Raw genomic sequence first — 17,475 nt, 5'->3', positions numbered from 1 at the left:
TTCAGCAGGGAGAAATGTAAGGTACTGCACTTCGGGCAGAAAAATGAAATGCACAGATATAGGATGGGGGGACACCTGGCTGAATGAGACTACATGTGAAGGGCATCTGGGAGTCCAAGTAGACCACAAGTTGAACATGAGTGAACAGTGTGATGCGGCAGCTAAAAAGGCCAATGCAATTTTAGGCTGCATCAGTAAAAGTATAGTGTCTAGATGAAGAGAAGTAATAGTGCCACTGTATTCTGCTTTGGTCAGGCCCCACCTGGAATATTGTGTCCAGTTCTGGGCACCACAATTTAAAAAGGATGTGGAGAAACTGGAGTGTGTCCAAAGGAGGGCGACTAAAATGGTGAAAGGTCTGGAAACCATGTCCTATGAGTATCGACTCAGGGAGCTGGGTATGTTTAGCCTGGAGAAGAGAAGGTTAAGAGGCGATATAATAGCCCTGTTAATATTTGAAAGGATGTCATATTGAGGAGGGAGAAAACTTGTTTTCTGGCTCCAGAGAACAGGACCCGGAACAATGGATGCAAGCTACAGGAAAAGAGATTCCGCCTCAACATTAGGAGGAACTTCCTGACTGTAAGGGCTGTTCGACAGTGGAACACACTCCCTCGGAGTGTAGTGGAGTCTCCTTCCTTGGAGGTCTTTAAACAGAGGCTGGATGGCCATCTGTCGGGGATGCTTTGATTTGGATTTCCTGCAGGGCAGGGGGTTGGACTGGATGGCCCTTGTGGTCTCTTCCAACTCTATGATTCTATGATTATGCAGTTAAGGGACTCTGCTTTGTTGGAGATTTCTAAGCGCACCCACCTTTCAGGAATGCTTGGATTTCTGTACTGTCAGAGGGTTGGCCATGGCTTATTCAACTCTTACAATTCTATGACTTGTCATCAATGTTCCAAAAGTACTGAAAAAAACTAGTTCCAGAGCACATGCTGGTAGAAAAAAAATGCTCAATGGATGCTACTTGCTTAAAGATGACAACTCATGAGTCACAATGCTTTAGAAGACCTTTCTTCTTCATAACTTTCTCAAGCACATAAAATTAAAATGGCTGTCACAAGATCTCCTATACTATTCTAATCCAGAACGTAAACCCAAGTTTGCCTTAATGAAACAACTAAAGAGCATTAATTATTCCTAGTGCCACTGAGAATAAAGAGTTTATTACACCAGGTACTTCTGTCGCCCAAACGTCATCAAAACGGGGCGGAAGCATCCATGGTGTGATTGTGCCTGGTGCTACTGAAGGGAAATGCAAGTGTTTTCATCATGGAATTGCCAGGGAATCGTCAGGAAAACAGCCTTTTTCTTATTAACGATTTAATCCGTTAATAAGAAAAGGGCTGTTTTCCTGGCGATTCCATGACAAAAACGCTTCTACTGTTCCTTCAGTAGCACCAGGCGCGATCACACCATGGACGCTTCCGACCTGTTTTGATGACGTTTGGGCAATGGAAGTGCTTGGTGTGATAATCTCCTAAAACAAGTTACCTCCTGTTATGACTTGGAATCATGTCAAGCAATCACAACAGCTATTATAGTGCCTAATGGCACAGTAAGGCGGGAGGGCAAATTACTTCCCCCATTCTATTATCATTCAGTCAGGCTTGGCTGTGCACACTATAAACACAATGTATAGTTGGAAATCCCCACATTTTGTTCATTTCAGCTTACTCTCAAGTAAGTATGTACAGGATAGATATAGCCTTTGTTATTCTTGGAGGGCTAAAGGACAATAGCCGTGTTTGTATGTATGTGTGCATGTACTCTTGACCTTTCAGCACACTGTTGATTCATAATCCCTGAGTGGGCTCAATGACATAGGAGCCTGTTTGCCCAGTCAGCCCCACAGCCTAGCCATGGGGGGTGAGCTCATGTCTCAGCCTACCCATTCTGGCACCACAGAATCACATAAAAGTAATCTGAAATCTGAAAAACATTATAAAAATTAGCTTTAAGAAATCAAACACTCTTAGTTGTGCTTGCTGCAAAACTCTAACATGGCTAACCACACTCTTTTCTGAAATGTCCTCCCCAGTATATCTCCACCTGCATGGGTAGCCGCTTTGAGCCCCTGTACCGGGAGGAAGGCAGGCTATAAATAAATAAAATAATACATAAAATAATAACAAATTGAGAAGCACTTTTGCTAAATTTGGTGAGTAGGACTTGGGATAATTGAATTGCTTGGAGTTTGTGGAAGGAAGGCTACACATTGTATTTTCCTGAGCCATGCTGAGTGTTTAGTAGAAAGCCAACTCTAGTTGTAGCTGTGACCAGCAGTCATTTCTCTGTTCCAAAAATAATTTTGGGGGGTAGGAAAATTATAGCTACCATCAAAATACTTGCTCTTGGCTAACTAGAAAAATACATCAATCCCCCACTCTGTATCCACAGCCATAATATATAGATTTATCACATCCAGCCCACAACATGCTATGTGTAGTTCTACTCTCAGAAGGCATAGATGTTCTTGTTTGCATATGTCACAGTTCTACAATATTCCATTTTTGCAGTTCAGTGACCAGAATGGTACATAATATTCCACCTGTTTTTCTACCAAAGATAACTAAATACTGACATATTTAGTTCTGATTCCTTTCCCTTCTGACTTCCTAATGATCCCACTCATGGAAATTGCCTTTTCACAACATCCATAATGCTTTGTTAATTATGTAATTCACCATAACCCCATGATAATTTTTTCTGGTATTTCATTGCCAGCTGAAATACCACCAACCATATGTGAAGGTTTTGCTTTCAACATGTGAGCAGGTCTTCCATTTTCTGAAGGAAACTAATAGCTTCCTTGACACAAATGCTAACTGTGCGGTACACCTCTGGTATAATTTTAACTGTCTGTTACTGATGCTTTGAATTACCTTCAAAGGTAATTCAAAGCATCAATTGTTTGAAATATATTTGAAATATTATCTGTCCTTTTCTTCAATTTTACACTAACTCCTTAATTTTTTAGGAGGGGGGGGGGAGGGAATCCACTTTGGGAATCAGATATGAAAGTTTTGGACTTCCTTGGAAATTTTCTTATTAAAAATTAATGTCTATTGCACCATGATTAAGCCTAACAATCAGTTCATTAATACTGTTCCCTTTCACGGTGTTCTGGAATTATATGATCTTTATTCCAGATCCTTTTTTGAAACAGGTGAGATTTGCAAAATTCAGTGCTTTCAGTTCAGGTCATAGGACTTTACTACATGAGAAAAGAAAGATGGAACCAATCAGGAGAGCAGTGGCTTTCTCTGCACTGTGCTGCATGCCACCATAACACTTCACTTCCCAAAGGGATACAATCGTTAAAGCATTCCTTTTGCTGAATGGATTCACTAAAAGGCATGCTTTGGCAACTCCTTGGGAACAGAATGGAAGTGCTACAATGTTATGCGGAGTGGAATGAAGAGACACATCATGGCACACATGTTCAGTTCCTAAGGGGTCATCAAATATACCTTTTGCTGAAGGGAAATGCATTCAGCAAAAGGAATACTTTGATTATTGTCTTGGGAAAATAATGGAAGTGCTATATGTGGCAGACTGGCAGCATGCAGAGTGGTGCCAAGAAAGCCACTACTCTCCCAATTTTGCATTTCTTTTCTCATGTAGTAAAGTCCATAAGCAATCAACTATGTGTATTACTTAGTAGCTATAACCTTTAGAAGAGCAGTCCACAGCATGATATAGCCCTGGAGGCAACTTCACCTCTATTTTCATCATCCCTGCTAAATTCCAGGAATACTGCTGATGTCAGTTGATTCACAGTGTGGTGTGATTCATAGGAGAAGCTGGAACACCTCTTAGTGAAGAATCACAAACAGACCTGGAGCTATTGTTACTGCTATTGTTATTGTTGCAGCAATACTGATAAGTTATATGGCAATCAGTCCAGATGATAATCAGACCTAGATAACGCTCCATATCCACAGATTCTTTATCCATAAATTCAATCATCCACAGCTTGAAAATATTCAAAAAATATATATACAAATTTCAAAAGCAAACCTCAATTTTGCCATTTTATATGGGATACCATTTTACTACATCACTGTATTTAATGAGACTTGCATCCATCCATGGATTTTGGTATTCACGGAGGGGTCCTGGAACCAAAACCTGGAGTATACCCAGGGTCCACTATATCTGCAATTTTCTGGGCCCTGATTCTCTGCCTTAGCATAAAAGAAGCGAAGATAAGGGCATGACAATGGAGATCTATTATACTGCTTTGTGCCCTAAATGTGCACCTGAAACTGTATCATAAAAAATAATAATCTGTATTGAAGTCTCTGTGGTTTTGAGCTAGCCTCAAGCTTGAAAGAAGTTACATTTATTTATGAAGTTTCTTTTTAAGGATATATGATCCTTGACATTAGAGAAAGATCATTTCAGCAGTTCCAAGACATAGCATTTCACTCATTCTGGTTTAATGAATCATGATCAAAAAATACATTGTAACACAAGCTTAGGTGAACTGAGAAAGATAAGATTTATACTGCACTACAATTCAGTACCAATAAATGTTGGAGACCTCTTATGCAAGAAGTTACTTTTTATCTTACCTCCAAAGCCTTCAGTCGTTCCAACAGTAATTTCATCTTCTTTTTTTCCTCTTCAGTGCTGCTGTTTTCATTCTTTGAATCTTTATCTATGGACATGCAAATGTCTTCCACATCTATTTTGCATCTCTTGCCTTCTTGTGTTAAGGTTTCCTAAAATGGTTAATATATTTTTCATCAATATTCTAATTATAATCTCATATGCACACATTATAGGCAAACAGTGAAGCTTTCTGAATGTATAGCATCTAGGAAAAAAGATCCTACTACATATATAAATAATACCAGCAGTGCGGCATGCCTCACTGGTATGCAGTGAGGTATCATTTTTAATTTTCATTTTGAATGTCAAAAATCTTTGTCAGTTGTTCTTCTGTGGACATAAGTAGAACTGTCCCCCTTCTTGAGTAGTACTATTATTAATTTTATTTTTACGCATATATCCTGTCTTTTCTTCAAAAAGCTCCAACCTATGGCAAAACAAAGGCAGCCCTATCACAAGGTTTTCTTGGCAAGATTTGTTTAGAGGGGGTTTATCTTTGCTTTCCTCTGGTGCCAAGAGAATATGACTTCCCCAGTGTCACCCAATGAGTTTCTATGACTGAAGAGATATTCAGACTCTGGTCTCCAGAGTCCAATGCTCAAACCACTACACCATGCTGGTTCTTTGTCCCTCTCTGTTTTATCCTGACAGCAATTCTGTGGCATAGGCAAGGCTCAGACAGAGTGACTGGTCAAAGGTCACCTTCATGGTGCTGGGGAGGAAGAGAACATGGACCTATCAAGTCTCAGTTCAACACTCTAGCTACTACACAAAATGGTCCGTTTGGTAGTCATGAGATGACCCTAGGTGTCCAGCTCATCCTCATTCCCCAGAAGGGGTGGAACTTCAAGTAAGGCAAAAATAAGAACTAATGTTTAGGAATCCAAAGAAAAGAGCCAAGGTGGCAAATGTAAGAGTTCTAGTGTGAACAATTTTCAATGTCACACTCAGCAATGCTAGAAATCTGGAGACTGAAGAAAAGGGGGAATGGTCACATTTTGCTCTTTATCCCCTGTAATCCTTAAATATAGAAACTGTATGTTTAACCACACTGAATGTCACATCACTAAGATGGATGCCCCAAAGCAGTGTCTGCTACTTGAGGGAATGGGGAATTTACCTTGTGATGGTATTGCTCTACATATTTTGGATTTCTCAATGTAAACATATTTCAAACCACATTATCGGGGCTGCCATCAGAATTCGACACTGTTGACTAGCTGTGAACACCAATACCCCCCTGAGAGCCACGGTTGCATCTCCCTGACCTGCCAATCTCTACCCACTCCTTCAGACAGACAGTCTGTGAGGAAGAAGGTGTTGGGGAAACCTGCTTGCTTCCATGCACTGTCACCTATCACTAACATCATCTGTAGGTGTTGAGAAGCTGAAAGACAGCCGGGCACTTGGGGTATGTGTGAGTGAGAGATTGGGAGAGAGATTAAGAGAGAGATATGGAGGAGGAAATACTACTGATCAGCCAACAGAAAATGCCATATGGGAGACAGTTGGAGGAGACAAGGAATGTAGCAACAAAGAATGTAGCAACAAAGGTCAGTCTTATTAATTCCCCCAAAGGCTCCATTCTAGAGCAAATCCAGCACTCAGGTACATATAGAAATCTCCTGCTCTATTTACTGGCATGCAAATAAGCTGCACATACAATGGTTTAACTCTGTCCTCAACTGAAATTTTGCCAGCATTTTGAAGTAACTACTTACAAATGATGATTTACTTGTAATTAATTCCATTCCCAAACAATGAATGTTTTCTTACATGAGGTACATTATGACAGTACCCTAATGAGGTACAGCTTTTGCAGTATAACTGCAACCTTTGCTCATGTCTATACTATTTTCACAGCTACCGGGAGGGGGGGAGCATACTATATGTTGGGGAGGCTGGAGCACAGAGGACAATTCTCCAAGGTTATGCAGCATATGTGAGCCAGCATTTGAAGTAATGAAACTTTTCTATTCCAGCTGACTGCTTCCTTTTTGACTTATGATGACCCTAACACCATAAGTGTATTTCATGACCAAGCTGGAAATGGAACCTGGGCTGCATGCGTACTGCGGAAATAACCCAGTTTGACACCACTTGATCTGCCATGGTTCAATGATATGGAATTCTGAGATTTGTAGTTTGTTGGGCACCAGAGCGGAGCTCCGGATTCCATAGCACTGAGCCATGACAGTTCAAATGGTATCAAACCAGATTATTTCTTCAGTGTGGGTGCAGCCCTGGTTTCCTAAGTTGTAGTTCAACACTTAAACTACTATGCCACACTTGGGCTGGCCAGACTTCCCCTTGCTAGCCAGATTTCCCCTACTGATTGGCACATATGGGGCAGGCATAGCAGTGCCCCCGTCAGACAAACACACACTCACAATCCTGAAATATATATATTTGCTATAAATCTTCATGAGGTTAAAAATTACTAGTAAGTTCTGAAGTGTGCCCACCTGAAATTTCCCAGGAACTTGGGTCAATTGTAAAGCAGTAATCAACCCTATAGTCTACCTACTGCTTAAAATTAATGAGTTTTCTTCATTTTAAAATTCATTTTAGTGTAATAAGAATTATACACAAAATATGTTGATGGTTTCACCCAAGACATGGAGGAAGAAGAGTGGAATTGCTTTCTTCATGGGACATTAACCATATTGAAGAAAGAGAGGTCACACATTCTTTGCAATAAAGGATATCATTCTACAAACACCTTAATTGTGTGGGTTATTAAGTTCTCATTGATGTTCATTGCTTTGATTTACAGAATATCCTTTGCTGACAGCATGAACAAAGATGCGGAAAGAGAGAAGAACTTAAGGAAGAATGTCAAGCAGGAGTAGGAGTTTGTGTGTGTGTGTGTGTGTGTATATATATATATATATATATATATATCTCACCATAAGTGTGGAGCATTTGTAAGGGGAAACCTATTCATGATGGGCAACTGTGACTTGCATAATGTACATGCCTGTTTTCTACTCTCACACATTTGCACATTCTGAAAGCTTGCCCTTCTTTATTAACTTACAACACTTTCCTGTTCAATACCAGATGGCTATAATTCCTTTTTCTATCATAGTAGAGAAGCAAGTGGTTGATATCTAGAGTTGAAAAGATTTTTTAGGGGAGAAACTACAAATGAATGAAGAAATTGCATTTTAAAAGGCCGCTACCAGCAGGCATTTACAAGGCTGAAAGGGATAAGAAATGGTTTTTGATAAGGTGTAGTTACATAGTCCCACCAATATTAAATGCACAGCATCACAGCAGTTTCAGTGCAGCTTGTGTTGCAATGTTATAGGAGTCTGAGGCAATCAACTTATAAATGGTCAGCCCACTTCTTTATCTGGATCAGTACTGTTAATACTGAGCAGCAGCAGATCGACAGGATTTCAGATTTCCCAGGCCTACCTAGAAATGTCAGGGCATATACCTGGGACTTTGGCATACAAATCCTGCACTCTAGTGTTATGCTGCTGTGGCCCATTTCAAGTGTCTTTGCTCCTAGTGGTGGGATCATCTGTGGGTGGACTACCAGCATTGCCTGAGTACAGATTTGTTCCTTTCCATAATCCAATGGGATGTACATCAGCACAGCCTGCCAGAAAATTGGTGATACAGAGGACTGAATTATAAATCTAAGATTCCGATGGTCTCCTGGCATATTTACGGTAGACTAACAGAGCAGATGGTAAAAGGAAAGCAGCAGGAATCTTAAGATCCATAGAGCCTAGGCAGTATGGAAGGCACAGCTTGGACAATTGCCTTTGCCACAAGCCAGGGGACTGTTTATCACATCACCTTGATTCTGTGAACCACATACCGCTGAAATCCCTATCATTTGAGCAGGGGTAGGCAACCTGCGGCCCGCGGGCCGGATGCGGCCCAGCAAGGCCTTGGGACCGGCCCCAGCCTGGTCCTGCCGCCGATTGCCGCCGGGGCCTTTGGGGGGCAATTGTCTATAGAAGCCTCAGAAACATGCATTTATATTAACATTTTTTAAAAAATCAGCAAATTTTTTCGCGTGTCCTCCATTTTATTAAAAAAAGTGTCTTCCATTTGAAAATTTTGTCCTACATTTGTCCTGGTTTATTTATATATTTAATTTTTAAAGAAAATTATTTAATTATTTATTTTTTGGCTTCGGCCCTCCAGTTGTCTGAGGGACAGCAACCCGGCCCCCGGCTCAAAAAGGTTGCCTACCCCTGCATTTGAGCAACAGAAGATCTGGAGCTGTCAGTGTCCGTCTCCTATCCCAATTTCCTCATTTTTACACGGAGAGATCAACAGCATCTATGTTGTCTTTTATGAAAGCAATGTGCCCAGAATCCCAGGCTGACACTAACAGGAGCTATATTACACTTTGGTCTAAATATATACTATGCAGTAGAATCTAACTTTTGTTTTTCTTCCAAGTAAGCATGGATAGGAGCCAGATCAGAACTACTGTGCATGGGTAAGGGAGATCTGAATATTTTTCTACTAAATTTTCATACCTGCCGATATGGGAGCTTAAAAAAGAAAAAGAAAAAAGAAACCATACCAACTGACAATTATGGTATCTTTGTTTATTTATTGTAAACAAAGAAAACAAGAGGAAAAATAGCTGGGAAGACAAGGTTAAAGGCACCCTTACAGACTTATGGTGGTCCTCATCCAGATCAGGCCCCATACACATATCACAGGAGTTAAAAGGTAAGACTGAGCTGCATGCTATGTATTTAATGTAGCGCATGGTTTAAACCTATGTGAAATGATTCAGAGAAGGCTGTGCCTCAAAAAATAAAAACAAACAAAAAAACCCAGGAGAGGATTAGTCATTATCTAGTTGTTTTTATGTCCTAAAAAGATGGGATAATATAGTGGAGCACACACATACAAGCCAGGAGTATAGAAAGATTTATAAAAGAAGACTGCATAAAAGAAAATAAAGAAAAGAGGATGGGATCACAATGATAAGAATTCTGTTTGGGGAAAATAAAGGAAATCAGAGTAGAAGAGTAAGGACTACTGAGAAAAGAACTGGTTGTATAAAGAGGGTAAACAACATCAGAACAATAAAATGGGGAGAGAAGGAGAGGAAAAATAGTGCAGAAAGATAAGAAAAGTAAATAAACCAAAGAGAAGTATTAATTTTGAGGAACATGTCTCTGAGGGCACTGGAGACTTGATTTAACCCTGGCCTCCTTTTGAAAATTCTCATATTTTAGTTACAGATTATAGAAATAACAGAAATTTCCACATTCAAAATCCTTTCTGTCTAGCTGTGTGTGCCTGCCTAAAACTGACAAGGTACACAGCAACTGCCACCAGTATCCCTTAAGGAGCATGTATAACCAGCAAAAAGAGGGGGAGAGAGAAAGGGAGAGCAGATAACCCACTTTTACCAACTACTCCCCAGCTGGGTTTTTTTAAAGTACATTTCTGCACGTTTGGCCACCATAATGGAAATCACAAGAAAAGAGGTTGGTGAAAGAAAAAGTCTTCCCTAGATGTATTTTGGAAGAAAAGTTCAGATAATCTCTAGAAAGTTAAAATGTTTTTGTTTACTTATACAATACTTAGCTTGCCCATCTCTTTTATTTGACATGTACATGTTGTTCGTTTTAATGAAAGGTTTGCAGGAACATGTTGAACTGTTCTTTTTTTTTCTTTTTTGGTATTGCAAGCTTTGCCTATTCTTTTCATGTTAATTCTGCCTACGGTACCAAACTTTCTGTTAAAGAAGCAACGATCTGAAAGACATCTACTTTGTTGACTAAGCTATACCTGTACAACAGGATTTGATTTAACAGTTTGCTACTAATCATTAAATCTTCCTTTATTCTCACAGCCATTGGTTTTGTTCCCAAGGTCTTATCGTCCTTAAGCATTGTTCAAATTGCTTTGTTATGGCCTGACATGAATTTTTCAAGTTCAGACATTCTTGGAAGGTGCCTCCTAAATTTCAGCATGGACTTTCAATCCCCCTTTAAAACTATTCTGACAGTGATACTTGAGTTGCCAAAAAATAATAAAATAAAATCATTTTGCACATTCAGATCCAAGGTACACATTGTAATCTCTGGTAAATTTTAGACCTGCTGCTTCAGCTCAGTTGTATGTGGAGCATGTGAGGATGTTTCTGTTTTCTTACGAGATTTAAAACAACTCTTTCCCCTTACTAATGGAAAACCTTTCAGGCCATTGAGGCTAGGGCTAAACAGCTTGTTGTTACTAAAATACAAAGCAAGCTATTCTGAGTGCTAGCTAGGTATGAAAGAAAACTAAGGTTCATTGCATAACATTAGTGATTTTACTTATCTGGTTTGAAACTGGCATGTGGAGGGTCCTGATTTTTAAAAAATATTATTATTACTTCCCCTGCTTGCTGATGGTAATAGAGCAGAATAGAATAAGTCTTTGCTTCAGACAGTCTATCAAGAGATGCAGGAATAATGTTTTCTTGCAACAGTTTTTGCTCAATGCAAGCTGGGCAAAATTTGAAGCAAAAGAAAAGGATTCAGATAAATCAGAAGGTTTTAGAGGAACAGTCTAAATTGTTCACAGTTTAACATTATTGCTGTCAGGCAATAACATATAAAATCCCCCTTTTTCATCTCTCCATTTGACTTACAAAGTATACACAGAGTGAGCAGTAAGATATCCTAGATTAAACATCTGTGATGGATAAGAGAACAAAGTGTTTTCTTTATGTCTTTAATATGAACCTACAACCACTGGCACATCAATCTAAATCTACTTCACATTAGTCTTCACTCAAAACACTTCTAAATATTGCAGGGTATCATCCTTATTGAACAGCTCTGCAGAACGACACTAATAAATTTTCTGATGAAGCTTTTATTGGCCCTTCCATCTATCAGAAACATTTGTTTCTGTTGAAAAATGTTCAGCCCTAAGAGGTCTTTTGAGTAAATGGAAGCTACACAGGAAAATGAAATATCGGGAAAAGTTCAATACCAATGTTAATTAAATGTGTTAAATGGGGAAATGCTCTTATTAATATTTTATAGTGAAAAACAGACTCTTTGCAGACTACCTCTCCAGATGGTAGCCTGTAATGATGTTTTACATGACCGATGAATCACATGAACAGTTTGCTTCCTGGAACTTTGCTGGGTGGGGTGAGGGGGAGTAGCACATTATCCACATCTATGGAAATGTCCGGATGATATGCCACAGCACTGTAAATTAACAGAGAACTATTAGGGTAACACGAAACAGAGAAACAAAGCTGACCTCTTAAACAAGGCCTAGGCATGATGATATCACATATGAAACCATCAAAAGAAGCCCTGAGGAATGTCGAATTCATCCACCAATTAATGGTCTTGAATAGGGGAGCTCTGTCAACAGCAAAGCATCACTTTGCCATAGAATAACTTCAAGACTATAGAAATTACAGACCTGAATAGTTCTACTGAATCTCTCTCCCAGATACTTGGCTTGTTAAGTATCAAGCTCCATATTAGCCACAGCAGATATGAAAGAACCCCTCTAGATATTCCAGACTATAGCTTGACAAATCCCTACCATGATGGAAGTTGTAGTAGGGCCCCTTGATGTAGATCCTTCTTGTTACCTGTCCATGCCACAACTTTGAAAGCGGGTTGCATGTTTCTATCAGCTTCATTTCTGCCCAAGCCTGTCTGACACCTGTTGTTGTTGTTGTGTGCATTCAAGTCATTTTTGACTATGTTGACCCTAAGGCGAAACTATCATTGGGGTTTTCTTGGCAAGTTTCTTTAGAGGCAGTTTGCCATCCCTATTGTACGAGGCTGAGAGAGTGTGATTTGCCCAAGGTCACGCAGTGAGTTCACATGGCTCAGCCAGGTTTCAAACCATGCCCTCTAGATTCATTGTCTACTGCTCAAACCACTACACCATGCTGGCTCTCTGACGCCTATTAGAATCTAGTTTCATTTGTACTTGCATTTTATCCACATATTCATTCTGGCTTTGAACCCTAAATTCAGTCTTTGGAAATTATAACATGTCTGGCACAACTGCTAAGTAGCTTTGATCCTGCCTGTCTCCCCTGCTGGTTTCATCTCAAGCAACACATCCTTTGATTTCTAGGGCCTGTTCACACTACACAAGTATAGTGCTATTATCCCAGTTTAGCTGCAACAGTTCCATTCTTTGAAAACCTGGTATTGGCAATTTAAGGGAGTGAGCATTTAGAATTCTCAATCAGGGAGCATCTCTGGTGCCTCACCAAACTACAAACCCCACAATTCCATAGCATGCCATTATTGCAGATAAAGTGGAATAAAAGGACTACAAATTGCAAGGTGTTAATGGGCTCCTGGTATCAATCCAGTTTCATAGCTAGACTTGCCCACACTCAGGGCAGGCTTACATTTCTATCCCCATTCTAGTCCAACCTTCCACTCCACTTCTAGACTGAGTCTTAGGACTGGAGCGTGGCTTTGGCACAGGTTCCAGTTTCTTAGGACGCATGCATCATTTAAACAGAATACCTCCAAAGTGACCCAAAGCAGCTTTATTTTGGCCTGTCTGTTCAGGCCCTTAGTTACTGGCAATATTAATTTTAGTCTGTTTTTCTGCCTCTGTTTTTGGTCCTCCCTTCTGCCTTTGCCCCTGTGCATCACTGGATTGTGTTGTCTGAAAACTACTCTAAAACGGAATTGGGTCTTTGGGGTGGTAGAGATTCCATAGCTCTTGTTCCCAAGCAAAGCAAAACAAAGCAGTTCTTTTCTGAAATAGTCAGAAGGAAATGGGAGTCCTCTTAAAACTTGGATGCACTTCTGGCTTTGGAGGATATAATCTGACAGGCTGCAGTAAGTAAAACATTGATATATTGCCTCACTCTGAAGTTTCAATACAATTAAAAAAGCAGGTAAGGAGGAAGGCAGAAAGGAGAGGTAGGGAGTGTAGTTGTGTGATAGACAATTTTAGCTTCCAACCAGAACCAATCTGATTCTTTTATCAATGTTTGCCTCAATGCTTCACTTTGTCTTGTGATTGTATGATTGCAGGAACAGCAGTACCTCAAATGCTCAGAAATAAGCTCTCTAAAACCAGGCTGTGTCCACACCATAGAATCAAAGCCGTTGGATACCACTTGAACTGTCTTGACTCTATTCTACAGAATCCAGAGAGTTGTAGTTTAGTGAGGCACCAGAGCTTTCTGAAAGGCCAAGTTGAATACTTCACCAAACTACAAATCCCAGGATTCTGTAGGATAGAGTTATGGCAGTTAAAGTAGTGTATAATTCTAAAATGTGGAAACATCCTCAACCTGCCAGAAAGGCGCCCACTCCATCCCATCCACATGTAGACACATAATCTGAAAGATGAACTATCCATCAAAGACTTAACACTTTCTCTGACTTTCTGCCAACTGAAAAGAAAAGGGACTCTCACTTCCACACTTGTTCTCCTGAAAGTTTTCCGAGAACTTAACTCAGGGCACTAATGGCATACCAAGTAAAGGGCAGATATCAACCCCCCCCCCTTTTTTTTTTTTAACAGCTAAATCTTTAAGGGTGCATTTGTGATGAACACTAACAGCCTACATCTAGTTGCCTGAAATTTGGGAGGATTCAGGCCCTCACAAGGGATACCAGTCCTGACAATACAGTCAAATTCTGTATTGTTCATGTGTGCCTTAAAATAATTTCTGACTTATGGTAATCCTAAGGTGAACCTAACATGGGGTTTTGGAAATATTTCTTCAGAGGAAGTTTGCCATTGTCTTCACCTGAGGCTGAAAGTATGTGACTTGCATAGTTTTGTGTTTTTAGCAGTTGTGTCAGCTTTGTGTCAGTTGTGTTTTAATTTGTTGCAAGCCACCTAGGGTCCTGTGTGGGGAGAAAAGTGGGATATAAATAAATAAATAATGTTTCAAGGACAGATATGTGACATGTTGGCAACTGCCATCTCTCCCTTCAGTAACTAAAACTGCAGTCTTAAAATACTTCTATCTAGCAATATATTCCATTCAATTTAATGGGAGTGACTTCTAAGTAACTGCGCATGAGATTGCACTGGTCAGTCCTACCCCACAGCCTAACCTTTATGTTCTCTAACAACTTTTGAGAGTCAAACAGGTACATAACAATCACTCACCACTCCAAGCAACTGATGGTATGCTATATATTAATTTCAGAAATGTCCATTCACTATGATTTTACTCTTAAATTTATATTTGCCATTGTCTCAGGCCACACCTCTCTGTGTAGCTTTTTCAGAATTTTAAATTTTCAGAAAAAATCAATAATGAAATGTGAGTTCCAAGAAAGCATGCCAAATGTTATAGAACAAATAATATATATAGCAGTGCCATCCTCTCTTTCTACCCTATTACCGGAGAACATGAGCACTCCTCAAGCCTACTTCTGAGAAGAAATTACATTCATGCTTCTGCATTATTCTTGTTCCTCCAGCTGTTTAGATGCTTGTTAGCTACTTATCATGTAGTCAGGTGAAAAAAATATTACTCCCACCAATGTTGTTTGGATGTGTGTTTGCTAAGTGCACAAAAATTTAATCACATAACATCCCACTTGACAGACATAAGCTCTTTGCTTTGAATGGAAGATCTGCCAGTGGCTAGCCTAGAGATTCTGTGGTATAATGAGCACTCTTCCACTTGGCACTTAAAATCTAATTTAATTAGAATTAATGAATTAAGCTACACTAAACATATTGGACTTCTACTCAGTTTTTTCCTGCTTCATATTATGCTAGCCCCAGATGTACCCTTAGGTCCGTTCACCATAAAATAGCTGGCTAAATAAGCCTGACTTTAAAGTGGATCCTGTTAAAACCGTGAGAAGCCTCAGATGCTACAGTATTGCAGTAGGGAAAGCAGAAAGCACAAAGATCTTCAACAGGCTATACAGCATCATCCGAATTCCTGGCATAGAATTGGCATCAGGAAAAGAAACACAAACTCAGCATTTCTAAATGAGCATGAATATGTTACACATTAGGAGAAATACAAATGCTCTGGGTTGAACAGAAGAAAGAAGAATAGACAGAAAAAGTGCAAACTGAATGTACTTTCTGCTTCCCAATCCACTCAACATCTTCATGTACAAAGTCAGTCTTACATTTATAAATGAGCACTCACATTCCCCAAGAATACAATAGCTATGGTCTAAAACCATTTCACACATACAGGGCAGAACCTTCTTCCACTCTCTGCTCCATGAAAACCTCCCATGAAGTTTTCCAGCCCTCTGCAGTAAGTTTGGGTTGGAATTGGGGAGCACCCGGAGCTCACCTCCTGGTTCCTCTGTTATATCGGCAGAAATACCACACCAGAGGATGGTCTAGCTTTCCACAAAAGATGACTTTTACTAGAAGAATGTGAGGGAAATGGGCCGCACCAGGTGACACTCTAAGGGAGGATGACAGCAACGCTCCCCAAACATCTGCCTTCTGGCAGAAACAGGCTGGGGCATTCATCTGCATCCAATTAAAACACTAGAGGTGCTGTGGGTGGGGCAAGGCTCAGCTAGAGGAAAAAGGAGAGGCTGCAGGGTTGTTGTTGTTTTTTAATAAAATATTTTTTAAAAAAAAATCCCCCAAAATATTTTTAAATTCTCTTTTTTAAAAATCACATGTTATCAATTTCACTTTAATTTTCACTTTAATCACATGAAGCCATGTACAGTTGGCCTGCCTTATCCACAGATTTTTTTAATCCATGGATTCAAGCATCCACAGCTTGAAAATGTTTTAAAAAGTATAAATTCCAAACATCAAACCCTGATTTTCCATTTTATATAAGAGACACCATTTTGCTATACCATTTTATTCAATGGTACTTGAGCATCCACAGATTTTGTTATCCACTGGGGGTTGTGGAACCAAACCTCAGCGGATACCAAGGACCCATTCTACATGTAAATACATTTAGGCTGTGCATATAATATTATAATTTAAAGGTACTGTATAATTTTAATTTTGCTAGTTTTTTATCATTCAGTAATATACTGGTATTATGATTTATGAGTAATATTAGTACAAAAAACATTACTAAGGATGATGTGGTATGAGAGGAGGTCAATGGGGGGATGACACCATGAATTACCACACCAGGAGACACCAACCCTAGTGATGCCACTGATCTTGTGGAAGCCTTCATTAGGCCAGGCCAGTTGTTCACCTTCCTTTCCAAGCAGGAAAAAAAGACTATATTAATCTTTCTTCAACTCCAATTTTTCCTTAACTTTGCATTGCCACAGTCTCACCGAACACTGAACTTTTCACTTTTCCCTCATCCGGTGACTGCTTTTCAACCACATGGGATTGCTGAAATGATAGTACTTAAACAAAGGGACCTTACATGTAGCTACTGCACTTTTTCTGTCTTACAGCCTGTATTTTAATGTATATTTATGTTCAAAGATAAAACTACTATCTTATCATCCATCCACCATTCACACCCATTGGTCCTGTTACTAAAAATGAGCTATACATATGAGGCGGAGAAGTGCCAAATGAACAGCTTTTGTTTCCATGTGTTTTGCCTAAAGAAAGTGCATATTTATTCAATTCCAAACTGAAAGGAAGCTCATTTACCTTTCTAGCTCTTATTTTCACTTGAAGTTTATTCAGTTTTAATAAAAAAAACATTTTGCATACCACATCAAACCTCTGTGAAAAGAGCCACTTTTCATGTTCATAATGGAACATCAAAGACCCTGAAGGTAATATATTTTCACAGACACTAAAAAAGTATCCCCCTTCTTCCCCCTATTCTGAGAGGTGTGAAATAGTATTGTCTTCATTTTATAGATAGGGACATGTGTTTCAAAGAAAGAAATTGCATGGTTTGCTGAAGTTCACAGGGGAGAAACA

The 17,475-nt window shown here is 39.5% G+C and overlaps 1 protein-coding gene across 5 annotated transcripts in view; it reads right to left on the bottom strand.

Moving 5' to 3' along the window:
• The window catches only part of NCKAP5 (NCK associated protein 5), a 783,557-nt gene that overhangs the window by 287,179 nt on the left and 478,903 nt on the right, over nucleotides 1–17,475 (bottom strand). For all 5 annotated transcript variants that reach the window (XM_089520139.1, XM_089520143.1, XM_089520141.1 and 2 more), the window contains exon 7: nucleotides 4,584–4,733. In XM_089520139.1, the coding sequence (XP_089376265.1) occupies nucleotides 4,584–4,733 (150 nt within the window). The remainder of the gene's footprint in view (nucleotides 1–4,583; nucleotides 4,734–17,475) is intronic.

Source organism: Sceloporus occidentalis, unplaced genomic scaffold (assembly GCF_023333645.1).
Source record: "Sceloporus occidentalis isolate IW3139 unplaced genomic scaffold, rSceOcc1.0.p SCAF_4, whole genome shotgun sequence".
Classification (NCBI taxonomy): Eukaryota; Metazoa; Chordata; class Lepidosauria; order Squamata; family Phrynosomatidae; genus Sceloporus; species Sceloporus occidentalis.
Note: the sequence above shows the minus strand (reverse complement) of the source record. Positions and strands in the feature narration are given on the sequence as shown.